Below are 27,940 nucleotides of genomic sequence, written 5' to 3' on the forward strand. Positions count from 1 at the left end.
GACACAGAGGTTTCTGTGCCTCTCTGAGTTCTGATGTGAGCTGTGAGGTCATGAGTCCTTTCTTGTGCTGTCCTCTCAGTGTGTGAGCTGCCAGAGCAAGAGCTGGGGCTGGGAGGGACAGCAGGAAAGGGCAGCCTGGGCGTCACAGCCTCGGATAAGCCTGGGGACATTACACATGAAAATGAAAGGAAGACTTAGGCCCAGGCTCAACATCTGCCACTAAGCGCTGACCTCAGATTTTCTATTTAATCTCACTTGGTGAATTTTCTAGCTTTCATTTCTCTAAGATGCTGTCTTAGGGTTTCTATTGCCGTTATCAAACACCATGACATCAGGGACTTGAGAGGAAAAGGTGCATTTCAGCTTACCGTTGCAGTCAGTCATTCAGGGAAATCAGGGCAGGAATTCAATCAGGCACCTGGAGGCCATGGAGAAGTGGTGCTTACTGACTTGCCACTCATGGCTTGCTCAGCCTGCTTTCTTACACAACTCAGGATCACGTGCCCAGGGATAACATCACCCACAGTGGGCTGGACCCTCCCACACCAGTCATTAATCAAGAAAATGCCCTATAGATGCCTACAGGCCAACCTTACGAGGCGTTTTCTCAATTAAGATTCCTTCTTCCCCGTTAGGTTTGTGTCAGCTTGACAAAGAACAATCAGTACAGATGTCTGTTTCTAACCAGCTGGAAACTCCTTCTTCACCCCCAACTGCTGGGGATGGAATCCGGAGCCTTCTGCTACCCCTGCACTGCACCCAGCTGCACCCCTCTCTTTAAGAAGGGCTTCTGCTCCCCTGCACTGCACCTAGCTGCACCCCTCTTTTTAAGAAGGGTCTTCTGATCTCTGCTTGTGCCTGATTTTCTCCAAAGACAGGGCCATCAAAGACAAGCTCATGCTTTTACGAGTTTGTCACAAGTAAAAATGACAGCTTGACATTTATTAAGCACCATTTGTGTGCCACCCCTGGATTAGATTGCTGTTTTCCAAAACACAGGAAATGTCAATCAGAGCATGCAGCACACAGACAGGTGCTACCTCGACACAGTCTGCAATGCCTGCTGCCAGGAGTGGTTTGGATTTGAGATAGAGATAGAGATAGAGATAGAGATAGAGATAGAGATAGAGAGAGAGAGAGAGAGAGAGAGAGAGAGAGACAGAGACAGAGACAGAGACAGAGACAGAGACAGACTGACTGACTTAGGGCTACTCCTGCTGTGATGAAACACCATGACCAAAAGCAAGCTGGGGAGAAAAGGATTTATTTGGCTTAGGCTTCCACATCACAGTTCATCATCAAAGGAAGTCAGGCTGTGAACTCAAACAGGGAAGAAACCTGGAGGCAGGAGCTGATGCTGAGGCCACTGGAAAGAGTTGGGTGGGAGAGGCTGTGTGCACCACCACTCTAGTCAAGCAAATGCTCAGAATACATGAAACCACAAAGGCAGAAGATAGAGGAGTCCTGGGCTGGAGGGAGGTGTCAGGAGTGACGGCCCAAAGGAACAGCATTCTTTATCCTCTGGGAGGTAACAGACTCTGGAGTGTTTGGGAGCTGCTTATGCTCATGGTTGGCCATCTATCTTGTCCACTTTCAATGGGTGGGCTGCAAAGTCTGTGAAATAAATATCAATAGAGCTGATATAAAATACATGCAGAAAATACTGGATATGACTACAGTTGGTACATGAAATTAAAAAAAATATTCAAGGAGCTAGTTAGGACAAATGTGTAAGACACTCAATCAGCAATCAATCAATCTAATAACCTCCAGAGAGTGTTAACGTTTTTCCTGCTGCCAAAGCAGCTAGCCTCCAGGAATAAGCTCCCCACGGGCAGAGGATTCTAAGCGTTTTCAACCTTAGGCAGCTAGCTGCAAAACCAGGGCTCCGAAGAGACCGGCTACACTGCTTCAGAGGGCCCTTTCCCAGACTCTGCACTTGACATGGGCTTGATTCAGCCCCTGGCTGTACTTTATGTGGAGGTAAGGAAGCTGAGACAAGAGAGAGCTGCATTGGAGGATGACTACAGGGGTAGGGACTGAAGTCTGGGTCACAGGGGTAGTCATCAACACCACTAAAATTCCTAGAGGGAGCGCTATGGCCACCAAAGATCTTCCCTTCCTCATGGGAAGAGCTTCCCCTGAAGGGCGACATTGATGAAATGCTTGTCCACCTGTACTTACACCCCCAATTCCCTTGTAATGTGCTGCAGGATAGCCTAACAAAAGGTTCACATCTGAATTTACTGCCTCCTACTGGGAACCTGCGAACCTGGGAGTGATACTTTGTTGCTGCATCGCACTTAACAGTCAGTCCATTCTTGGTGATACTTTGTTGCTGCATCGCACTGAACAGTCAGTCCATTCTTGGTGATACTTTGTTGCTGCATAGCACTCAACAGTCAGTCCATTCTTGGTTCTCACTGCTCTCTAAGAAATATTTGAGCACCTGGATACACAGGGTCCCCGTTATTGGTCCAATTGCTTTCCATTGTTCCAGTTATCTACAGTCAACCATAGTCTGATAATATTAAATGGAAAATTTCGGAAATAAGTTCTAAATTTTATCTACTTATTTATCGAGACGGGGTTCACTTTGTAGACCAGGCTGGCCTTGAACTTCAGAGATCCACCTACCTCCTGAGGGCTGGGATTAAAGGAGTGCACCACCATGGCTGGCTTATAAATTCTAAGTTTTAAATAGTTTTTCTTGCAGTTGTAACTCTGATTTCATTATTTTATTATTGTTCATTTCTTCCAGGGCCTACTTTATAAATTAAATTTTATTTATGGTATAAAAAAAACAAACTAGATGTAGGGCTCAGAACTGTCTGTGGCTTCAGACATTGAACAGGGCACAGCTACAAGGCACCGCATATCTGGGCCCACAGGACATGTCATCATCAGGAAGTACATGAACAAATTTGACAAGAGGAAACACGGCATTTTGCCAACTAAAACCTGGGGTCAGATATGACCGGTCCTAAGGGGCTCAGGGTCATCCTGTGGTGTAATTTCAGTGGTCACTGCAGAGAGACTCTGCAAAATTATTATGGTCCAGCCTTAATAATCTTCTTTCCAGGGGCCCAGAAGAGAAGCTATGAACGGCGGGAAGGATTTTTGGGGAAAAGAATCTAAGTACACCGAGCTCTTAGTCCGTCTACTTTATTCCTCTGGCATAAAATCCTATCTACACAGCTTCAGCTCTGTCCTCATGCCTAGCTCCTTTCGTGCCTGACTTCTCTCTACATTTATCTCTTGTTCCCTCTAAGTTCTATCTTAATTCTCTTATCTTAGTTCTTGGTCTTTCTCATCTCGTTCTTCCCCATCTGGCTCTTCCTCATCTTCCATCTCGTTTTTCTCGCTCTCCATCTAGTTCTCTCTAGTCAAAATCCTCTCTAAGTGTCTGAGGTTTACAGTTACATATCCATGCAATAGTAGTGCTCTAGCTAAAGCAAGGACACCGGACTTAAATTCTTACAGGGTCATAAAGGCAGACAAGAGTTTTCCTCAGGCAGTGACTGTCAGGCTTTCTTTTACAACCCAAAGGGGGAGAGGTAAAGGAGGAGGTCAACTAAGAGCTAAAATGGGTTAATATATCAGAAAAAGGGAATTTATGTGCTCAAACTACATTCCTAGAGGTGGTTAGGTAAATGTTAGGAGTCTATGTTAGTATAAATATCACTAAGGCTGTATAAGCAAGGAGGGTCTGAGCTTAATTCAGGAGATGGTTTGGCCTTGGATACCAAAGACCACCAGCCCAGGTGTGACACTGCCCAACAGTGGTTCAGGCCTTCCCACATCTATCAGTGAAGAAAATGTACCATAGGCTTGTCCACAGTGCATTCTGATGGTGGCATCTTCTCAGCTGAAGCTCCCTCTTCCCAGACGACCATCCAGCTGACAGAACACAGATAGCAGAGATGGGTGTGCAGTCAGACCTTCCCCTGAGCACCCTGCAGGATCTCAGCTTTCTAACACCTGACAGAGGGTATGGCAACCACCAGCATTTAGTTGGGTGGTTCTAGTTCAAGGCCTGGGAAAGAGCAGATCAGAACAGACAACCAGGGCTGCAGGGCGGGGGGTGGGTGGGGGTGGGTGGGGGGGGTGGCGGGGGGGGGGGTGAGGAATGGGCAGCAAAGACCAGGTGAGTGGGAACTTCAGGGAGGGAGGGAGGTATACAAAGCCACTAGAATTCAGTCAGACTGTGGATGGAGGAGCCTACGAACCAGTATGAGCAAGACTGGGGATTTGCAGCCTGGTCCTCAGAGGATAACCCTAGTACTCCATTTATTCTTTCAAGAAATGCTGTAAACCAGGAAGGAGGGGATCTAGGTTGAGCCTGAGGGCCACAAGGCAGGGAACTCAGGAGCCCTGGGACTGGAGGGACCTAGGACGACACAGGGAATCTGCTCTGAGGGTGTGCAAGAAGCATGGACCTGCCTAAATCCACAGGCCCGGTCACAACAGCCTCTTCTTCCCCTGTCAGACAGCTTTTCAGGACTGTAACAAATAGCTCAGAGAACCAGCTTACAACGGGATCAGGCACTGGGCTTCTAGAGGCTCCTGTACTTTGGAGTCAGGCTGCAGCAATGTGTCACAGGGGCAGTGAAGGGGCAGCAGGAGGCTCACCTCAGGATGACAGGAGAGATGAACCTGAGAATGGTGGGCTCTCACATTGCCAGCAAGCACACGCTCTCAATAACCTGGAGACCCTCCTGGAAGGCCCCCTCTTAAAGGTTCCACTGACAGTCAACAGCACCACAGGCAGGGGACCAGGCTGTCAACCTACCAATGTCACCCGAACCAAAGCACCTCCACTTCTATCCACCCTCCCCCTTCTGCTTGGTCCTGGCGTGAATTTCAGAGCTCCACACCTGCTTAGCAAGTACCGTTCTACTACACCCCTACCTTCTATCTGCAAATATTCTAAGCACATGTTGTGTAGCATGTCATGCTAAGTTCTCTGCTATTGACACAGGATAGTGTCTACTACTGTTTGTGCAACCGATTGGAGGGACACGTTGAACAGGATGTACACATCTAGATACTGCATAGTGACAATAACCGCTAATGATTATTGACAATTTCTACTGTAGGAGTACTTTATCAGCATCATGTCATTAACTTTTCACCAAAACAAACAACAAACAAACAAACCACAACAAACAAACAAACAAACAAACCTCAGAAGGCATTGTTGGAAACACCATTTGCAGACCAGGAAACAGGAATAGGCAGTTAGGAGACTGACCAAAGTTGCATGACTCGTATCGGTGAAGCAAGACATTCAACTTAGATTTGCCTGCTCCTGTCCCTGGATGTCACTACTCAACGCCACACCTTTGTGACTCACCTGTGTGTAGAGCAGGGGCCATGGGTGGAATGAGACCTCCAGGGTAGGGGCCGAGTGGAGGGTGGGCCTTAAGACCCAGCGCCATCAACATCATCTGGGAGCTTACAAAGTACTTCCCATCTCATGAACTGTCCCTGCCCCAACTAGGCCCCTGCAATGGAACCTGACCAACACAGATGTTGGCCCTTCAAAAGTTAGCGCTGCCCATCCACCTCTGAGCAGAGATGGGAAAACTGAGGCTCAAGCTTTGAAAGGTCACAGAGAGGGGGCAGAACTTCAAGTATCATATTCACAGGCCACTTAGGCTTAGCTAGAGGACTCCACTGATAGAGGCCAGTGAGTGAGGTTGCAGGGCAAACCTGTGCTCTGATAAGCCAGGTTCGTGCAAGGTCAGGGGTTGAGTGCATGCAAAGTACTGGGCGCGCAAGGTCTAGGTGCTGGGCACGCAAGGTCAAGTCACCAGACTTGCAGCATCCCTCCCACCCCGAGATTCAGGCAGGCCAGGAGGTGGCCTGGGTACCGCGTCCCTGTCCCGGGCGGCCGGTCTGCTCCCTCGGCTCCACCCCCGGCTCCCCCGCCCGCCGCCGCTCGAGCCTCTCAAAAGCCCGGGCGCCCGGGGCGGCGGCGCAGAGCCGGGGCCGGCGCACGAGGCGGCAGGGCGGCCATGACTGCGGAGCAGGCGCTGCCCCTGGGCAACGGGAAGGCGGCAGAGGAGGCGCGGGGGTCCGAGGCGCTGGGCGGCGGCGGCGGGGGCGCGGCGGCGACGCGCGAGGCGCGCGACAAGGCGGTCCACGAGCGCGGCCACTGGAACAACAAGGTGGAGTTCGTGCTGAGCGTAGCGGGCGAGATCATCGGGCTAGGCAACGTGTGGCGCTTCCCCTACCTGTGCTACAAGAACGGTGGAGGTGAGCGCGGCGGGGGATGCGGGGCGACACCTAGGAGGGGACATCCCTCATGCACGGCCCGATCCCCCCTTCCCAGTCCCCGTGAGCTGAGGGGCTGCGCGGGGGCCCACCTGTTCCTCTGCGCCTGCGTGCACGGATCCGCTTCGCACCTGAGCGCGCCACCACCTGCCACCTGCCACGGGGCCCAGAGCAGCGTCTGTCACCTGCGTGAGGGACCGACATGGCCCAGGAGCTCAGCTTTCAGGCAACTGGCTGGCGTTTTAGGCAGAAGTCCTTTAATTTAGCCTCGGAGGCTCAGCTGTCCTCACTGGAAAAGACTGATCTGAGCAGTCTTTTGGAGAGGTCACTGAAGTGCCAGGAGCAGGGGCCCAGCTTTAGCTGTGTCTTCATACTTTTTTTTCCCTCCCTTTGGCCTCACAGTCGCCTTGGAAGGCAGTGCTTTTACTGATCTCAAAGACGATGAGGCTAAGGGTCCAAGAAACACTCTGTTTTACTACTGGCAAGGGTGGGATTCTGACCCCAAAGGTCTCGTTTTTCATGCAGGGTTGAGCTGACTCCAGGAACAACTTTCGGAAAGGCTTTGCTGTGTGCTCTTCTCTGTGGTTTTTTAAATTTGCTCTTCAGGCCATTTCTAGGGAAAGTATTTTAGGCCTCTCTGGAGGAAAAACTGGCACTAAGCAGTTTCTTTTGCTGGGCTCAGACTCACCCACAACAATGGCAACCACGCTGACTTGGTATGTGTAAGATGCTTAGAGACTGGGGAAGGAGACCAGAGCCCCTTCCAGCAGCGGAGGCATCTCAGAGTGCCACTGGGGAGAGTGGAAGCTGTGGTCCCCAGCACTCCCAGCTGAGAGCATGGCTCAGATGCAGCCCCCCGTCCCCCAGTATTGCAGCAGTAGGGTGGCAGAGTAGCAAGGGATCCCATTAAAACGTTCAGTGGTGGCACAGTTCCTTTCAGGAAAGGCCTGTCTTGGCATTTTCTCACCTCTGTGTGGTATCCCAATCTTCAAGAAAATCTCCAAACTCTAAAAAGGTAGTGCAGTTGGTTGGCACAGACAGCGCAGGGCTTCCTGTGCAAACAGTTTAGGAGCCCGTGAAACATACTTCCTGGTCCAGGCCCTTTTTTGGGGTCATTTACTCCAAGGCACAGGCTGCTCCAGGCCTGCCCTGCACTGGTAATGAAGTGGCCAATAGTGCCTGTGGCTTGGCAAGGCGAGAAAGCAGGCCCGGACTTGGAGACCCAAAATGTACCCTGTACCTTCAGGCAGGCCCTGCCTCCCCGTGCAAACTGAGCCTTTAGAAGCCACTGTGTCAGCTTAGAAAGCTGTGGGAGCCCTTTAGGGTAATATGAGGCAGAAACTATTGTAGCATCTTTATTCATCTAGGAAATGTTAGGCTTAACCAAGAAGCATTCTGCAAAGTAGAAAATGGAGATAAATTGGGCTAATCACAAATTCTGCTACAAATTGTTTTTAAGGTTGTAGTGAGTAAAGTTGAAAAATGACTCATTGTTGATTTTTTCCTCTCTCTCTTTTTTCCTCTCTTTGATTTGCCAAGAGCCTCCATCCGTGCAGACACCCCGGTTTGGTTGTTGGTTATTTTAAGAATTACAGTACTAGCTTTGTGAGTACACAGGCCAGCTGGCTTTCACCCAGTGTCATCTGTTGGGTTTTCGGAGACTCACAGGTGAATTACGGGGTCTTAAGGGAGCCACTTCAGCTTTTTAATCAAATAGATTTGGATTCAGGCCTCAGATACCATTTACCCTGTTACACAAGTTCCTGCCTTCAATCTAGCTGGGCTGTGGTTTCCTTTCAAAATAATTTGTCCACAGGCAGGACTCGCAGATTCCCCACAGTAACTGAAAGTATCTTGTTCACAGGGTGAAATCTTAAATTAGTCTCTTGCCCAGAAAAGGCTAAGCCCCTTTCAAAGCCCAGTAGATAGGTCCACAGTATCGGGATTAATCAAGGTTGTTGCTGTTAATCCAGTGGTTAAAGAGGCTTCATTTAGCAAAAGCAATTTCAGCTAAAGCCTCCATTCTTGACATCAGATGAAGAATACTGTGTTTTCATGCTTCGTTATTAGATGGGAGAAAGAAAATGGGGGATTTAGGGGGGTGTCCCCATCTGTGCCTAGGAGCTCAGGCTCACTTCATTCATTTCATTTATTTTGAAGCGAGGCCCAGGCCATGGATATTGTGTTTAGGGTGGTCCTTACCCAGGCTAACCCTACACCATTTCAGTGGGATCCTTGCTACAAATTCCTTAGGGCTCCCCTCCATACCTGGGTCATATATGCAGGGGCATTTAACCCTTTGAAGCCTGGTGCTTCTCACTGTATGATTTCCTGAGAATGTTTTTTTTTTTCTTTATGAGAAAAATCTTTTAGGGGGCTCTATAATGAAATAATAAGGGGTGGTCTCCTTCAGCCATCCTCTTGAGATTAGAATTAAGAGGAGAACAACACATAGGCTAAGAATGAGCTTAATCTGTGCTGGAGAGTGGAGCAGGTGGGATGGGAGCTGGGGACCTGGCTGGGTCGGTCAAGTGCTTTCTCTTCAGGCATGAAGATTGGGTTGGAATCCCCAACACCCATATACAAATGCAGACATGGTAACACACATCTGTCATTCTAGGACTGGGAAGGTAGAGACAGGAGAGTACCTGGAGCTCACTGGCCAGCCAGTCTAGCTGGATGGGAGACCCTATATCAAAAATGGGGTCAGAATTATAGAAGAAGGCACTTGACAATGACCTCTGGCTTCTGTATACACACAGTCACAGAAAGTAAATCACACAAAGAATTGATCAAACAAAGCAATTTTTTAACATTCCCATTTCAGCCATGCAACCATCCTGAGAAATGGTCAGCGGCAGATATTATTAAAGCCCATTTTATAGCTGGAGAAGTGGAGGTTCAGAGATGTGAGGTAGAATTGCGTAAGGTCAAAGGTGGCAGAGGGCCCAACCCCCTTCCATGTTTTCTGGCTCCAGCCCCTCACACTAGCCAGGTTGGAAGTGCAGCTGAAGGAGCACTGTGTGTTGTCCTGTGGTAAATGGCCACTGACGGGCATTGGTGCCGAAGGGGAACCAGCAGGCCAGTTTCCATGCCATCCCTCTGCTCTCTCACAGGGGCATTCCTGATTCCCTACGTGGTGTTCTTCATCTGCTGTGGAATTCCTGTCTTCTTCCTGGAAACGGCTCTGGGGCAGTTCACAAGTGAAGGAGGCATTACGTGCTGGAGGAAAGTCTGCCCTCTATTTGAAGGTAAGTGTTGGTTTCATGAGCAAAGAAAACTTTGCCTCATTGATGACAAGTTTTCAGGAGCCAATGAAGGCTGTTTCAAAGGACAGAGACCCTAGCCACTCTTTTTCCTTGGTCCTCACAGGCATTGGCTATGCAACACAGGTGATCGAGGCACATCTCAATGTGTATTACATCATCATCCTGGCATGGGCCATCTTCTACCTAAGCAATTGCTTCACCACCGAGCTCCCCTGGGCCACCTGTGGGCACGAGTGGAACACAGGTATGGTCTCCAGGCTGGGTCTCTCCTGGTCCTGTGGAGGGATTTGGGGGTTGGTGGTGCATCCCAAGCTGGAACTTGAAAGTCAGAAGACATTGCGTGGAAATCTGATTTTTCAACTTCTCTCTTTTTAAAGATTTACTTAATCTTATTTTATGTGTATGAGTGTGTGTCTGCTTGTATGTATGTGGTCATATGTATGCAGTACCCATGGAGGCCAGAAGAGGGTATCAGATCCCCTAGGATTGGAGTTACAGATGCTTATGAGCCACCATGTGGATGCTAGGAATCGAACCTGAGTCCTCTGGAAGAGCAGTCAGTGCTCCTAACTGCTGAGCCAACTCTTCAGGCCCCAACTTCTCTGGCAACCTCCCTATTTGACAGCAACAGTCACAACCATGACTGGGGAGCAGCTGCAGCTAATGGATGACATAGTGCCATCATCACACCCAAGTTACTTGGTTTGCTTTACTTGTTCAAACCAGCTAAACATCTGAAGACAACACCCCCTCTCCATCCCAAACAGTGGGGAGTCTTGTAGGTCATCTTTGACTTTGATACACTATTTGCTTTTAGTCTGTCATCCCATCAGACCTTCTTTGGCAATCTTGAAGAGGAAAAGAATACCTGTCCAACCCCTTTTGAGATTGTTGTGCTCGGAGCAGGCATCAGTAATGGATTGTAGAACTCTTCCTTTCTGAGACAAGCTTGGCCTCAGAGCTCTCCTCTGAGGTGCTTCCTTTTGTCTGGAATTGGGACACATACTTTGACCTATCCATTTTTGTTATCACCTATGGTTATATTATGTCTAGGAGAGGCCTATCACCCTGAAAGCTGAGAAACAGTGATCCTAGGTCCTGTATGGTGCTAAGAGGAGCAACTACAGGTGTTAGGTCAAGAAAGCACCACAGTCTGGTTTCTAGGCTCTGTGACTTTGTCTTACCTGCCTTCCAGTCGCTTCTGTGGCAGTTGTTGCCAGTTCTCTTCAGGCCCAGGGTTCAGTCAGCCCCTCTTTGGCAAGGAACCTCATGGAGATGTTTAAAATTCAGAGACACATTCTTAGATTCCTGACAGTTAGTGTGCTAAGGAAACTACAAACCTGTGCATGTCCTGAATCTCCACCCCAGCCACTGCAGTCGAGGGCCCTTGGGAGAGTCCATTGCTTGAGTCTGTGTTTGTAATTTCTCAGGATTTAATTTTGAAATCGTGTATCAACAAGACATATGTGGCTCAGTGGCTGAACAATTGGCCTAGCATGCACAAGGGCCTGGGTTCCATTCCCAGCATTGGAAAAGGAAGAAAGGATAAAAGGAAGGAAGGGAGGAAGGACGGAAGGAAGGAAGGAAGGATAAAGACACATTGTTATAAGGCATGCTGTGAGGAGGAAGGTCTTGCAGAAGGGTGGGCTGAGGAAATATGGGGGGATATGCAGCAGCCTCTTTGCTGTCGGGTCTGCTTTTCTATTAGGAAAGCAGTTTATAGTCACCAATTAGAATTATTCTGTGCATCCTGGGAGGGTATGGTATTGCTTTGTATTGTATCAGTTCCCAAGTTTAGTTGGTATTTCATTTATACAATTAATCCATCTATAAGATAGAGTCTCATGTAGCCCAGGGTGGACCTGGAGTTCCTGGTCCTCTTGCCTTTCCTGCCCAGGTGCTGGGAGTACAGATGTATGCAGGGTGGCTTTAACTTGTGTTATATATGATCTTAGACCAAAGACCGAGAAGCAACTGACTTACTACAGTTTTAATTTTGCATATCTAGCTGTGAGAGTATGCATGCAGGTTTATAACCATTGTTTATTTGTACATAATAAATATTAATACAAATGACACAACAGTTTTGAATGTCTGGGGAAGTGTGTGGTGTGTGTGTCTGTGCCTGTCTGTCTGTCTGCCTGCTTTTTTTTTTTTTTTTATTCTGCTTGAGTTTAGTTTTTTTAGTTTTAAGACAGGGACTCTCTCTGTAGCCCAAGCTGGCCTTAAACTCACAGAGGTCCCTCAGCTGAGTCTTCAGGAATGAATTACCACACCCAGTTTCTTTTTACTCTTAGGAAAAATATTTAGGCAGCACCATTTTGGAGTCTAATAAAAGCCAAGGACACTGTCATTGCAGAAACAGGCAGGGGTCTATGCAGTCAGTTTGATGACAGTGTTGGGTTCTAGGCTCCACTATAAACTCCCTGGGGTGCCCAACCCCGCCTGCTTTCAGCATAATAGCCAAGAGAATGAAGCAGAGAGCCGGGCCATTTATCCCCAGTGGAGCACAGACCCCCAGCTTGTGATCCCTTTTCTCCAAAGCCCGGAACATGCACGCCTGCTGCACCTGAGATGCTCCTGCCCATGTGGCAGGTGTAACTGGGGTTCGTCTGTGAGAAGGTGGCGCCGCCTAATGTTGCAGCACCCACTCTTCACTGTCCCCTGAGCAGGATGGATGCCTGGGCCCTAAAGAAGCTGGTGCAGGAGGCTCTGCCCCAGAAAGCCTGCAGCCCAGTGGCCCAGGCAGCTGTGTCCACAGATGCAGGGTCTATGGTAGCTGACAGGTTCCAAATCAACCACAGCCAGCAGTGGAGTCCTGGCTGGAGTTGTTCTTGGTTCTGTCTTTAGCAGGCTGTAGGATTTGCAGAGGGAGGGGGAGGCTGTACCTGGGCTATTCCTTGGATTCTTTTTCTTCATAGGGAAGACTTAGAAAAGGTGATTCCTTGGAGGGTCTTGGGGTTCTTATTTACTTAGAATTCAGGAGAGGGAGGTCAGGGAAGGCTTCCTGGAGGAGGAGGAGAAGGAGGAGGAGAAGGAGAAGGAGAAGGAGGAGGAGGAGGAAAAGGAGGAGGAGGAGACAGCTCAGGATTGTTCTGGACCTGGACACTGGGATGGTTCTGCTGCAGAGTTCCTTGGAGATCAAATTTCTGAGAAGAGTTGTTCAATAACTAACTTTTAGACTTACCAGAGTGGGTGAGGGGATGAAGGAACCAAGGACCGCTTGGGTGTGTGGTTCCTGCCAGTTCATCCAGGCTTCAGCCCTTCATAAGACTTACAGTAGTCACCTCTTTCTATGCGAATTGGAACCCCAGCTCCATCAGAGCCCCTGGGGATGATTGGTCTGTTTTGTTCATTCTGGCAAGGGCCCCTGGGCAACAGAGACCAGGACCGTGGACAGGGCTAAGCAGAGAAAGAGAAGAAAGTCCAGAAGATGTTGTGGGTGTGAGGCCAGGGGCAGCATGTGGTAAGATTCTGGGCAGAACCAGAGTCCGGCCCTGCTCTTCCCACTTCTTCCGTTAGAACCAGACCAGGCCATCAGGGAAACTGTTGTCAAATCTTGGATTCTCTTGTGCTCTGGCCCCTGTTTGCCAACACCACCTGCTTGTACTATCAGCGCCTTGTACGCCCCAGGGTCAGCCCCATGAAGCTTAATTTTCTTGTGTGTTTTGTCTTGTTCTCACTCAGAGAAATGTGTGGAGTTCCAGAAGCTGAACGTCAGCAACTACAGCCATGTGTCCCTGCAGAACGCCACCTCCCCGGTCATGGAATTTTGGGAGTAAGTGAAGGATCGGCTGGCCTTGTCATCATCCCTGCCCCCCCATCCCCTCCCACCCTCCACCTCCTCCTGGAAAAGCATAGCCCGACTCCCTCCATTCCACACTTCTTGGCTCCTGTGGCCATCTGATGATGGAGAAGCGAGTATATGTGGGGGTTCTTCCGGGGCATCCCATAGGAGCAGCTGAGAAGAACTCGTTCTGGTTCTCTGAAAACATGTCAGCATGCCTAGTGCTTATTAGGGCGGGAAGTGCTTGGTAAAAAGACAGTTTAAAAATTCATTCCGAACAGCGGAGAAGCTAGTGCTCAGTTGCCGTAAGCAAAGCCAGGAGTATATTTAGCCTTAGAAAGCTGAAGTCTCGGGGGGCGGGAGGGAGGCTATCTTGCTCTCAGTACCTGAAGTAGTGTGTGGAAAAGTAGATCCACTTCAGTGGAGAGAGGGTGTGGAGAGGCAGGTTTCAAATGTATTTAAGAAGGATGTGAGATTGAATGGACCCGGAAGGTTGTGAGTACCCTTTATCCTAGAAGCAGGCACAATTTTATCCGAGTTCTAAAGCACTGTGATCCTCACAAGGCTGAGGGATACAGTTGTGTAAGCTGTATGCACACCTGGGGAGCATCATTCTGAGGTGCCTTGTGAAACGTGCACTGTAGAAGTTTGTGGTGCACAACCTGCAGGATGTATACGGTCGCCCTGACTTCTGCTGCAAGACAGTCCTTCCGCCCAGGCGTAGATAGGTGGTTTCTGTACATGTTGAAAGCTAAACCAAATGCTCCCTGAGGTCTCTCAGTCTGTGGAGGCCTGACTTCATGGACAAAGTCTCCCCTACTTTATGGCTAATTAGAAGTAGTAACATGGGCCGGGCGGTGGTGGCACACGCCTTTAATCCCAGCACTCGGGAGGCAGAGGCAGGCGGATCTCTGTGAGTTTGAGGCCAGCCTGGGCTACAGAGTGAAATCCAGGACAGCTACACAGAGAAACCCTGTCTTGGAAAAAAACAAAAAAAAAGAAAAGAAAAGAAATAGTAACATGGGGATGAATGGTGGGGTTTTGAGCGATTTTAATATGTGTGCCGGATACCATTTGTTTCCTTCCCTTTAGAAGTCTGGCTGAATTTAGATTCATCATTCTCCTGTCTTTGCGTTTGTTCTGCTTACATGTGTGCCTGGAATAGAACAGAGGCCCCTTACTTACTGTAATCATTTCCAGGACTAGTACCCAAGCCTTACATTTTGTTTCAACTTTCTTTCTTTTCTCAGCAGTTGTTTCAATATAAGTCTATATTGATACAAGGATTCTGGCTTCTTTACACACACACCCTTAATGGTGTTGCTCTGTGTGAATGATTACCTTGTATTTACAAGTCTTCTTGATGGGGTTAGACTGTTAGCCATGCCACAGTGGTTAAACTAACTGTGCTTTCTTGGCGGTTTCTAATCTGCAAGCCCATCTTAGTCTGTTTTATATTACTGTTGCAAAATACCCAGGACTGGGTGACTTATAAAGAACAGAGGTTTATTTCCTATATTTGTAGAGTTTTGAAGTCCAGGGTGGACAGACTAGTGCTTGGCAAGAGTTGGCTCCTGCACCATCCCATGGTGGAAGGCAGAAAGGCAAGCGAGGAACCAGGGGTCCAAATCCAGCTTTTCCTTAGGAATCTCTGTTGGGCCCATGGGAACAATTCAGATCCATCCCCATAAGCCACCTTTCAGTGCTGTTGCATTGGGGTTTCACCCTCTAACCCATACTGTAAGGGAATGCATCTAAATCATGCGTCAGAGTGTGACTGCTGGGATGTGGGCCACGCATGGCACCTGTTCTATCAGATACTGTGGAGATTGCTCTTATGTGCATCCTAAATATCAGTTTGTAAGAATTTTGCTGCTCTCCTTTTTTTTCCAGTGATGCTTTTTTTTTGTAAGATTATTTTATTTTGTGTGTAGGTACTTTGCTTATTTGTATGTCTGTGCACCTCATGCATGCAGTGCCTGCAGAGGCCAGAAGGTGGCGTCAGATCCCCTGGAGCTGGAGTTACAGATCATTATGACCTGCCATGTGGGTCCTGGGAATTGAACCCAGGTCCTCTACAAGAGCAGTAAGTGCTCTTAACCACTGAGTCATCTCTCCAGCCCCAAGTGAATGTTCTACTTTCTGTGCAGCACTTAATCTGAGCAAGTGGTTTAGGCTCTCTTCATTTTGTTTTTTTCAGGCAGGGTCTTGCTGTATAAACCTGGTTGGTCTGAAACTTGCTATGTAGACCACGTTGCACTTGAACTTGCAGCAACCCCCCCCCCCCCCCCCGCGCGCTTCTGCCTCTCCAGTCAGGTTTTATTTCTACTGGGTAATGAGTGTAAAATGGCATTTCACTATTTTAAACTTGCATTTCTCAATTACTGGTGAGGTGAACATATTTTCATAATTTTGATGTATCACCCATAAACTTCAGGCTCCTGTCTTTCTCTGAGTTGTGTTTTCTTACAGACAAACATTCTTTATGCTTTTAAAATACGGTTTTCTTTGCTATAGGATCTTTTCTCAGTGTGTGGGTCTTCTTTCTTATGGTGTACCGAATTTTCCATTGTACTGACATTGTATGTACCAGCTTCTCCTTTGGGGCTGGGACAGTTGACCCCTTATTTAGGATGATTTTTCTCCCCCAAAGTTGAACAGTTTCTGTATTTTCTCCCAGGAGTTTTAAAGTTTCGGTTTTATCACATTTAGGAACACCATGTGTGGTATAAGGTGGAAATGGAGCTTTGTTGCTATGTGAATACTGGATTTCTTCAGCAGTTACCCATCCATCACCCCTTCTCGGCCAATGTGCAGTGTCTTCCCCATGAGACATAATTTCCTAAGAGCACTTTTCTTTGCTATGTAGTTGGTCTTTTTGTCTCTGTATAGATGTTTCCCCCGGTGTTGATATGACCTTAACCTGGTCATACTTTGTTCATTTCCAAAATGGTCTTACTGTTCCAGATGAATTTTAGAATCAGCTTGTTTCACCTAAGCAACAAGAACTAAATGAAAACAACTTTGTGGGGTTTGGGGTGAAAGTCTGTTGACCTGTTAGCTTAATTTGGAGAAAGTCACCCCTTGTGTATTGAGCTTTCGGTCCGTGAACATACTTCAACCAACTCTTCATTTATTTGGGTCTTTTTAATGCCTTTTAATTGTGGCCTTTGGAGCAGTTAGCATCTGAACCAATGACATCTGCCTAGTCAGTCAGTCTCAAAAAGGAGCCTCTGAAAGGTATGTGCTAGGGAGGAGGCTTTGGTTCTGGGTGAGACAGGAGGGTTTTCCCCAACCACGCTGGGCTGGGGTTCCCTGGAAAAGTATACAGGGGCTTGTGTTGGACACAAACAGTTAAAGGTCTATGAAAAAAAAATTTTTGTAATTTTTAGTGAACTCAGCCTGAAACAAGACATGATATCTGTGTAAGGCCCTGTGTGTTTTCCCCATATATTCATTCCTTTTGTAACTTGTGTGTAATCCCTAGTTTTCCTTGTATTAATATTCATTTTTAAGGGAATACATGCATGATACAGTTGCATGTGTGGAGGTCAGAGGACAATTTTTGGGAATTAGTTCTCTCTTTCCACCATGTGGGTCTTAGAGATTGAATTCATGTCTTCAGGCCTGCTGGCAGGTGCCTTTACCCACGGAGCCACCTTGCCGGCCCAAGTCGCTGTGTGTGCAGTGTGTTTGCCCATGGTCTGTGCTTCTCAGTCAATGTGACCACTGCCAGGCTTGGGAAGGCTCTCAGTGAGGATCAAGAGGATGAGTAGGAAGGCAGGCAGTTGGTACAGTAGAGCAAACCCTACATGAGAAGGGGCAAGAGGCCCTGAAGGAGCCCACCCTTCACTGAGCTTCCTGTCCATCAGCCTCACCCATCACTTCCAGCACCACTGTGTGATGTCTTCACTACACACCAGAACACCAACCTTTCCCAGTTCCCTGGTCACTCCAGGTGAATGGCCATGAGAGACAGCATCTCTTCAGTGTGTCTGTATTGTCTACACATTTCTGATTGCTGGGTACTGACAGTACTTCCTCAGGTACCTCTGGTCACACCCCTAACAATTCATCTTCTCATAAGAGAGCTTGGAGCACCCAGAGACTGGGTGAGGTTCACATCATCCTGTGAAGATCTGAGAAAAGCCAACAAATTTGAGGAGAGCTGATGGCTGTGCCATTTGATGGACCATCCGTGTACCTTTGATCAACCCAGATTCCCAACCATCTTGTATTCACTGGAATCATTTAGACTCCTCTCCACAGTGTACCCTGGATGTCATGAACATTCCACTGAACCAATGCTGGAGAATGCTCTGATGGTTCTTTCTTGCTTTGAGCTGATAGTTGTTCCCGGGGTTCCGGGAAGAACCATCTAGTTCTTCACCTGGCGGTCCTTGCATATTGGGTCAATTTCCCCAGAGCTATCACTCCACCATGCTTCCTGGCCTCTTTCTTTTGTGGCCCATTCAGTTTCCTGACTTGTTCTCAGGTCCCCAGTGTGTCCCTGTTCTTCACACCAGGGCCACCAGGCTTGGTCAAAGCATTGGCTTGGGCTGCCTGCTGGTTCATTCACTCTACAAATGCCTGTTTCTTGCCACATGGAAGAAAAATACTGTATCTGGGGGAGGGCAGAGATGACGGATGCCAATCTCTAATACACAAGTGAAACAACCCACAGATGACCATCAAATCCACAAAAAGTAGCTGCTTCCCTGCTCATAACTGGAATGGCTCCATATTGCTGAGGGCTTCTAGCCCAACCCACATCAAGCCCATTTTAAAAATTTCCTTTTCCTTTTCAGAATGTATTTGAAATGACTCACTGAGCCAACAAGACAAGCCAGACCCTACATCTGTCCTGGTTCTGACTCTGGCAGGGGCTTGTAGGGTGGGACAGCTTGTCTCTCTAATGTCACATTTCAAAATCGGGCCATGGTGGTTTCCCTTAGTAACCATTATGCATCAAGTCCGTGTGCTTATCTAAATATGTCTGCATTTCTAATCTTGAGCCTGCGTCCTCTGGTGGGATTGAGCTTGACAACATTAGATGGGCCTTGTGTTCACTTCTCTGTCTCAATCCCTTTATTCTCCCTAGTCCCTGGGTTTTAGGAGCAACCTCAGACTCACCTTGGGTATAATTACAATCACTCTTCCCATGTGAGGAACATGTCCTAGCACATGCTTGGTGCTGGGCTGGAGTTAGGCTCTGAAGGTTTGCAGCTCTGTTTCTTTATTCAGGACCCAGTCTTGTCTTTCTGGATTATCTTTACTGCAGGTGTGTTTTCTTTGTGTTTTGAAAAGCCCCACAGATATCTTAATTCTTCATCTTTGGGTAGAAATCAAGGCTCAGAGGAGCAAAACCTGTTCTTACTGTGAGACTGGGCATCTCCCTTGCTGCTTCACTGCCCCCCCTCAGTATTCTCCTCCTCTTCCTCAGTATCCTCCTCCTCCTCCCTCCCCCTGCTGGCCTCCCTCCCCTCCTTCTATTTTCTTTTCTCTTCCTTTCTCCTTCCTCCTCTCTCCCCCAACTCACTGGCCTCTCTCCATCATCTTCCTCTTCCTTCTCTCCTCCTTCTGTGGCTGGCTTTTGTCCCGGCCTGTCCATATGTGCCCTGGCCTGTACCAGGGTCACTCACTCTCCCAGCTTTTGCCCCCCCTTTGCCTGTGTCTGGCTCTGTGTTTTCACAGAGTCTTAATTCAGATGTCAACTCCCTCTTGAGTGGCACAGCGGAACGAGTTCCCTCAGCTTTCTCTCTGTGTAGCTCTTTTCTGAGCTCCTGCATCTGCGAACTGGCTCATTCCTCTCGGTCTTCAGGGTAGGTAAGCTCCATGCTGGCTCAGCCTGTGTTCCTTGTTCATGGTTGTTTGCCAGCACATTTGAGGTGCTTAGAAAGCATTGTCAACATCAGTGAATGCAATAGTGAGCAAATGGGTGTGTGCATGCCGCATAGCCCCTTCCATTCCAGCTGGAAGTTGGAAGTGGGTAACTCCACCTGGCCATGTTGGAGGCCATGACACCTCCCCTACATGGAGCTGTGTGGACAGGTCTGCTGCACAGATGGAATGTTTGTGAGTGGCTCTTCCACCTGTGAAATGGGGACCTGAGCTAGTCAGCATTCCTCGATGTGACAAAACACCCCAGGTAAAGAGCTTCACAGAGGGGGAAGGTCTATTTCTGCTCATGGTTTCACAAGTTTCAGTCTTGTTCAGTTGGTCCTATTTGGGCCCATGATGGCGTAGTGCATCATGGGAGCAAGTGACAGAGGAGGTGGCCCACCTCATGGCAGCTGGGAAGTGGACAGGAAGGGGGCGAGGTTACAGTGTGAGCTTCACAGGCGCACACTCGGTGTTGTTCTGACCACCTTCCCCTCGTAGGCTCACCTTCCGAAGGCTCCCATGACCTCCCCAGTGCCATTACTGGGTGTTAAGCCTTTACAGGGGCATTGAAGATCCAAGCCATCATGGGGATTCTCCTGGTTCCTTGTCTCACTGTCTAGGTGGCTGTGAGGATACTTAAGAGAGTGGGACGTGAGACCCTGGGTGGGCTGTAAGCAGACACACTGTTTAGCTCTTGTTTATTCGGTGTCCTGGTTAGGGCTATTATTGCTATGATGAAACATCATGATCAAAAGCACGTTCCGGAGGGAGGCATTTATTTGGCATTTATTTGGCTGACACTTCTACATCATAGTCCATCATCGAAACCAGTCAGGATGGGCACTCAAACAGGGCAGGAACCTAGAGGAAAGAACTGATGCGGAGGCCATGGTGGAGTGCTGCTCACTGCCTTGTTCCTTATGACTTGCTCAGCCTGCTTTCTTATAGAACTTACTTACACTGGACTGGGCCCTCCCATGTCAATCACTAATTAAGGAAATGCCCTATAGGCTTGCCTGCAGTCTGATCTTACGGAAGCATTTTATCAGTTGAGGCTCCCAAGTCCCAAATGACTGGCACACTGAGCCATAGTGCTCCTTTTGGCCACCTCTGCTGGGGCAGACTAGTGGCTGGAGCTGCAAACACCTCTGCAGCCAGCCTATGGCCTGAATTAGCCTTTATATCATACCCCTGCTTCAGGGACAGAAGGATCCCAGACCGTATCCCTAGGTCAGAACTGAACACTGTGGTACCATCTGCTTCCTGACCCTGTTCCACCCCCACCCATCGCCCTGCCCTGCCTGCGGCTGCAGTATAAATCTCAGTGGGTAGGTGCTGTGACCCACCTGGAGTCACTGCTTTCTCTTCCCACAACGGGCGTGCCCCTGGGCGACTTGTGTGGCCTCTGGAAGCCTGTGTGTTCCTTTGAACACAGCGGAATGTATCACGTTCGCATCAAATGAGACAATGTTTACAGAGCACCTACCATGTGGTCCACACTCAATAAACAGCTTTAACATTTTCCAAACTTCTCCAGGGTATGCTTACCACATCTGTACCCAGAGACATGAGAAGCACCCAACCTAGAGGAGGAAGCCAGGAAGTGAGATGGGTTGGAGTTTCTGAGTACGTGAAAATGATCTGTGGGATGCTGGCACAGAGCCAGGGACAGGGAGCTTGCCTATCCAGCTGTGGGACTGGCTTCCTGAAGGTGCTGGTACAGCTGACCAAAGCTGGGCGTTGAAGGGTGATGAGGAGTCCAGTGGCTGACTGGGGAGTAGGAGGAGGGCGTGACACAGACGGGTGCACAGATACTGAGGTCTCACGGAGGGGCTTGTGGACGTCAGGTGCAATGCTACAGTACGTGTGAGGAGAGGCTGAGGACGGCGGGGCATCAGCTCTCCTCTAGTAGTTACCTCCTTCCCTGTGTGAGGAGAGGCTGAGGACGGCGGGGCATCAGCTCTCCTCTAGTAGTTACCTCCTTCCCTGTGCAGCCCATCGGAAATATCAAATGGGAAATTCCAGAAACAAATTAATTCATGTTCATGTGTTTTCAATTTCATACTGTCTGAGTAGTAAGAGAAATCTTTTTTTTTTGAGTGATAATATCTTTTTTATTAAACTTTTTTCATTTATTTTATATACTGACCACAGTTTCCCCTCCCTCCTCTCCTCCCGTCCCCTCCCCCTCCTATCTATGCCACCCACCTCCCCCATCCACTTCTCTGTCTCTGTTTAGAATGGGGCAGGCCTCCCAAGGGCATGAACAAAGCATGGCACATCAAGTTGAGGCAGGACCAAGCTCCTCCCTTGTGTCAAGGCTGGGTGAGGCAACCCAGCATGGGGAATGGGTTCCCAAAAGTCAGTTCAAGTGCCAGGGACAGGTCCTGATCCAATTGCTAGGAGCCCCACAAACAGACCAAGCTACACAATGTTACCCACATGCAGAGGGTCTAGGTTGGTCCCATGCAGGCTCCTTAGCTGTCGGTCTAGAGTTCATAAGCTCCCACCAGCTCAGGTCAGCTGTCTCTGGGTTCCTCTGTCATGACCTTGACCCCCCTGGCTTGTACAATCCCTCCTCCCTCACTTTAACAGGACTCCAGGAGCTTGGCCCAGTGCTTGGCTGTGGATCTCTGCATCTGCTTCCATCAGTTACTGGATGGAGGTTCTATGATGACAATTAGGTTAGTCACCAATCTGATTACAGGAGATGGCCAGTTCAGGCACCCTCTCTACTGTTACTAGGAGTCTTAGCTGGGGTCATCCTTATGGATTCCTGCAAGTTTCCCTGGCACTGGATTTCTCCCTAATCCCGTAATGCTGCCCCCTATCAAGACAGTAAGATGAAATCTTGTACTGCTTCTTCTGGCTGAGATGTCCTTTGTCTTGGGGTGGAGGGGGGTGAGGGAGGGAGAGAGAGATTGACTGGTTGATTGATTGATGATTGATTGATTGCAGAGGTGTCGTCCTCGGTCAGTTCCCACTGTCTCTCTCTCTTCCTGGTGTGTCCATGCTGTATACGCTGCCAGCCTGTCAGTCACTCATGACATCTTGGTCAGATGCTGTGGTGATGTGAAGGTGCTCGTGTTCAGGTGACTTTTATTTTATTTGATAATGGCCCAAGCACGAAGGAGTGATGCTGGAGTTTTAGATATGCTGAAGTGGAGTCAGTAAATGCTTTATTTACAGAAAAAGTAAATCAACTCCTCCACCTGGGGTGTGTGTGTGTGTGTGTGTGTGTGTGTGTGTGTGTGTGTGTGTGTGTGTGTGTGTTGGGGAGAAGTTTCTCTCTTTAGCCTAGGCTGGCCTCAAATTTCTAATTTGTTGGAATTTGTTGATTTCCAAGTTGACTTGGAATTCACAATCCTGCACCAGCCTCCCAAGGGACAACATGTCCACTCAGGTGGTCAGGACCTTTGCAGTCTCTCCCTGTGCCGCTTTATAAATGTGACTTCATTGTACATTTAGATGTATGGGGAAAGTATGGTGTATATAAAGGATTCGCTACTGTGTGTTTTCAGGCAACCACTGGGGATCTCGAAACATCTGTTCTCTGGATAAGGGGAAGCTGCCACGCATGTCTTCAGAGAAAGCTTGCTCTATACCCGATGTCAGTGGAGGTCCTGGGGTACATCTTGAACAAAACCAAATGAAAAGTGCCCCAGTTAAGTCATGGAAAATACCAGCAGGCTAAAGGAATTGCGAGAGTCAGTGTCAGGGTGGGGCCCTTGGTGTGGGTGGCATTTGAGCAGGGACCTGAAGGAAGTGGAATGACAGCCTTAGATGTCAGGACAAGTTCTGAGGCCAGAGGAGGAGCACAGGATGGGGCCCCACTGTGAAGGACATGGTGTATTCTGAGACTGACCCAAAGACCTCACATGCAAGACAGACCTTTCCCGATAGACCCCAAGAGAGGCCCTGCCATAGTCTGCTTCCTGTTGCTATAATAAAGACCATGGCTGAAAACTACTTGGTGGGAAAGGGTTTGTTTAGACCATGTGTCCTGAGCACAGTCCATCAATGAGGGAAGTCGGGGCAGGTCCTCAAGGAGGAAGCGAGGCCAGGCCATGGAGGAGTGTGGCTTACTGGCCTGTTTTCATGGCTTGCTCAGTCTTTTTCATACAACCCAGGACCACCTGCCCACCCATGGTGAGCTGGGCCCTCCTACATCAACGGTTCATCAAGAAAATGCCCCCACAGACTCCCCTACAGGCCAAATGATGGGGGCATTTTCTCAATTGAGGCTCCCACTTCTCCAGTGACTCTAGCTTGTGTCAAGTTGACAAAATGCCTGCCCAGCACAGGCCCTGAGTTTGTCTGGACCTAGTCCCTTTATGAATGGTTGGAAATTATTCTGTAGATTGTCCTGAGAGAGCCCACCTTGTGGCTCTGGGAATAAGACAGAGCTCTGCCCTGCATCCTGGAGGTGCTGGGTGTGGCCTGGGTGCAGGAAGCTGACTTCTGCCCAGGCAGAAGGAGGCCGGGGTAGGACTGTCCTCAGCTGTTGAGAAAACAGTAACAGAAGCCATCTTGGAGTGTGGTGGTTTATTCTGCTCAGCTGTGCTGCTTCCTGATATAAATGACAGGCCTGTGCTCCTGACTTACTAAGGCTCCACCAGTGCTGCCCCATGCTGTCAGATGTCTTCTGACCTCACCCATCACATCCTGGGTGGGTCTTTCCCAATAGAGACTCATGGGAGGCTCCAAATTATCCAGGACTCAGGATTTGTTTCTTTTGTTTGACAGCACCAGGAGCCAGTTCTTACAGGTACCAGAGCTTTGGGGCTGTACAAATGCTTTGTCCCATTTCGGAAAGCCTTTTCTGGGGTATGCCCACACTAGTTACACGTAGCCCAAGCGTGCCCATGGGAGCACCATTTGTGATGGTTAAAAAAAAAAGAAAGATTACAAAACCACATGTGAAATGTCCCATGAGTGAAATTATGCAGCAGCTATAAAGAGCGAGGCAGGAAAGGTGTTGGCACAGGGGAGCTGCTGTTGGGGTGAGGAGGGGTGAGGTGTGGAGAGCGAGAGGCATATGCAGGCTGAAGAGTTGTCATCTGAAATGGTCCCCCTCTTCCTTGGCTTCTGGAGTCTCTGGATAACCATATTGACTAGTAATGGGACCAGAGTCTAAATATGAAATTATTTATTATGAAGATGTACTCAATACCCAACCTAAAGGTAGTTTGGTGATGTTGTTTGGGGTGCTGGCCTTTCAATTGCAAGTTGTCATATAAGGTCTACTGTGGAATGCTGGTGTTCAGAAAGTTTCATATGGGCCTAGGGTGATAGCTCAGTGCATCAAATGCTGAGGACCTTAGCTTCAAGGTACATAAAAGATGGGTGGACATATATACTCTTAACACTTGGGAAGTTGAGGAAGGGGATTCCTGGGCAAGCAGGGTGGCTACATTCAATTGGTTAGCTCTGAGTTCAGCCAGAGACCCTGTCTAATTTTAAAAAAAAATGGAAAATGATCAAGGAAGATACCAGACATCAACCTATGGCTGCCACATACATGCAAACATATATTCATGAGTACCTGCACACATATATGCAAACACACATATGCCCCCCGAACTCACGAGCATTGCATATACTCATGTGCTTATGTACACACACACACACACACACACACACACACACACACACACACGTACCTGCATGAAGAGCAAGAGAGAGAGAGTTTAAGATTTAAGACCATTTCATATATCAATTTTTCAGATTGGGGGTGCTTCACCTGTGTTCATGTATGCTTGAAGATACACACACCCTTATCCCCATAGACATGTCTGGGAGGGTACACAAGACGTCATTTACCTGCAGACCACCCAGAAGTAGAACATGGGGAAAGGGAGTAGATAGTAACAGAGTTTTGCTTTTCTGATCTCTGCTCTTTCATAGTATTTGAATTTTCCAGTTACAACTAGCAGCATAGTTATCTTATAATAAAAGCAGGACTCATGATACTGGTGAATAAGCTGTCAGTTATGATTCTCTTTGCTTGTGTGACAGTCCCACTTAGAGCCCTAACCCCATCGTGCTAATATTTACTTATTATCTCATTCTTGTTAATATTAACTCATTTAATTCTGCAGTCAGGCCCAAGAGGTAGGCAGAAGATAAGTCTCTATCTTCCCATTAACCAACACTGGGGCTTTGCCCCAACTCATGGACCTGAACCCCAAAGTTGGTCCATCATTGGCTCCCACCTGTGAGCACCTGCTCTCTGCTGCTACAGGCCCTGTGTATGCAGAAGACCTCATCTGTCCCAGGAAGGAGCCTGCTTGTCATTGTCCCCAGTGAGGCACTGGGGACCTTTGAATACAGCCGAGGAGAACAGGGAAGGAGAACCCATCTTTTATGTACCTTGAAGTCAAGACACTTGCCAACTCAAACCAAAGTGGTTCTTCATTGTTACAACAGGTTGTGGCCTCTTTATTCAAACTATTGAATATTTAACTGGTTACAACAATGGTGAATGGAGTTTTTAGCAACTAAAATACAGTAGGTCTATGTTTCAATCGTAGATTGTAAATCACATTATTGCTCGCCAGCCCCTAGAGATCACACCACTAACAATTCACTCTCTTCCTGCCCCGGGTTCTTGTGCTGCTGAAGGTGGAAGATTCTTGTCAAAATCTACTGTTCTGGCTTCCTCATGTCCAACAGAACCTCCCTGCTGGCCCCCACAAATCTCCAAGTGGAGCCAGGCCTCCATTCTACTGCCAGTGGCGTTTGAGGTGCAGAGAAGGACCGAGGGGAACTTCTGTTTGCTCTTGTACATCATATGAAGCTATGTGTCCTAAGCCATCCCCACCGGAGCTATCTCCTGACCTGGAGCCCCATCTCAGGAAGGACCAATTTGTGTTCTGACATCGTCTGAGCCCCACACTGAAAGCCCCACTGAGTGTCAGACATTGCTTGTACAGAGAGCTGTGAAAAGCTGTTTAATGCCATGGTGTGATATGGGGATCCAGAGACTTGGGCCTCAGGGCTAGCAGCAGGACTCATCGTGTTGTTGCCTTGGGCTTGCTAGTTAGAGCTGCTGGCCCAGCCTTTGTGCAGCAGCAGCAGAAACCAGCCTTGATAAACTCTGCATAGTTTACATTTATGACCATTCTGACAAAAAATACATCTGAAGTTAGCCAGGAGGCCACTGGCGATTTTAACTAACACACACATAATGGGAAGGAGCCAGCTGCTGCATAGGCCCCCTTTTACATTCTGGTGGCTACAGTAATGAAAGGGGGTCACTTCCAGGTAGCCCCAACTGTGTACCCTGCTACCACACAGAGCTATCTAACCCTGTCCCTTCCTTCTACCCACCTGCTCAGAGAATGACTGCAAGACTGACATCTGCCATGCATGTCACAGGGACCAGAGAGGTCAGAGACTGAGGGGCTTGTCTGCGGTACCTCTCAGGGTGAGCCAGAGCCTCTGATCCCCACCTGCATCCTCCTGCGACTGTTCACTCTTCCCCTCTGCACCTGAGACATCGTCAGCTTCCCGCTGTATCTCAGGCACAGTGGTATGTGCCTCCCACATAGAGTCTGTAGCTAGAGTTTTCCTGCCTGGCCCATAGTCAGGACAAACTCTCTCACCTGCCAGTCCCACAGCCGCTCAGACCCGACCAAGTAAACACAGAGACTTATATTGGTTACAAACTGTATGGCCATGGCAGGCTTCTTGCTAACTATTCCTATAGCTCAAATTAATCCATCTCCATTAATCTATACCTTGCCACGTGGCTCATGGCTTACCGGCATCTTCACATGCTGTTTGTCATCGTGGCGGCTGGCAGTGTCTCTCTGACTCAGCCTTCCACTTCCCAGCTTTATTCTCCTCCTTGTCCCGCCTACATTTCTTGCCTAGCCAATGGCCAATCAGTGTTTTATTTATTGACTAATCAGCAACACATTTGCCATACAGAACATCCCACAGCAGAGTCCCACAGCAGCCCTGTGCCAATAGCCCTGGGAGATTTTCATTAGACAGGGCATGTTCCTGATAGGCAAGGGAGAAGGAGGTGGGGCTGCAGGAGACTCACAGAAGGTTCCAGCATCTGTACTGAACAAACACACCTGGTGTTTGTGGTTCGTCTTTCTTGTATTCTAAGAGGCTCCTTTAGGAAGTGACTTGAGCTTTGTTTTGGAAAGAGCACCCCAGTGTCTAACTGGGCCAGGTGTGGGGTGTGAAAGTGGTCCTCAGTGTTACCTGCTGGGAAGATGGGAACTGGCGGATTGATGCTGGCTCCTCTATGCTCTTTGTGACCCTCTCACTGGTGGCAGGAAGCATCAGTGAACAAATGACTTCATGCAGGGTCAGGAGCAGAGGGGCTCAGACGGCTGTTCCATCATGACTCCAGATGGTTTTTTGACAGAGTTATAAGAGCATATTGCACTATCAAGATTTGCATGTGTACACACACACACACACACACACACACACACACACACACACACACACATGCAAACACTCACACAGACACACAGAGATACACACACACACAGACACACAGACACAGACACAGACACACACACACAGACACACACACACAGACACACACACACACACACACCTACCTCTGTTCCCCTATGCTCTACAGTCTTCCCATTGAGTGAGCAGATGAATGATGTCCAAAATAGGGAGGGGTCCCCAGAGCTGGAACAACCCAAGGCTCCTTCATGGACCTAGAGGAAGTAAATCCAGATCCTTG

The 27,940-nt window shown here is 48.6% G+C and overlaps 1 protein-coding gene and 1 long non-coding RNA gene across 3 annotated transcripts in view; one reads left to right on the forward strand and one right to left on the reverse strand.

Annotated features, from left to right (window-relative positions):
• Positions 1–1,254: 1,254 nt before the first annotated feature.
• LOC128098260 (uncharacterized) lies at positions 1,255–5,883 on the reverse strand. Of its 2 annotated transcripts, none has more exons than XR_008214188.1 (3): positions 5,357–5,883; positions 3,825–3,900; positions 1,255–1,614 (listed from the first exon to the last, which is right to left on the reverse strand). It is a non-coding gene; the product is annotated as an uncharacterized LOC128098260 (long non-coding RNA). The 2 variants fall into 2 exon arrangements; XR_008214187.1 differs by having other exon boundaries at positions 4,230–5,883.
• A 122-nt stretch (positions 5,884–6,005) lies between these two features.
• Positions 6,006–27,940, forward strand: part of Slc6a11 (solute carrier family 6 member 11) — a 116,741-nt gene continuing 94,806 nt past the window's right edge. The window contains exons 1-4 of the mRNA XM_052719144.1: positions 6,006–6,261; positions 9,396–9,530; positions 9,652–9,792; positions 13,236–13,326. Of these exons, the coding sequence (XP_052575104.1) occupies positions 6,021–6,261; positions 9,396–9,530; positions 9,652–9,792; positions 13,236–13,326 (608 nt within the window). The 5' untranslated portion in view covers positions 6,006–6,020. The remainder of the gene's footprint in view (positions 6,262–9,395; positions 9,531–9,651; positions 9,793–13,235; positions 13,327–27,940) is intronic.

The sequence above is a fragment of the Peromyscus californicus genome, unplaced genomic scaffold, assembly GCF_007827085.1.
Source record: "Peromyscus californicus insignis strain IS unplaced genomic scaffold, ASM782708v3 Scaffold_6__1_contigs__length_162567912, whole genome shotgun sequence".
In the NCBI taxonomy this organism is placed as follows: Eukaryota; Metazoa; Chordata; class Mammalia; order Rodentia; family Cricetidae; genus Peromyscus; species Peromyscus californicus.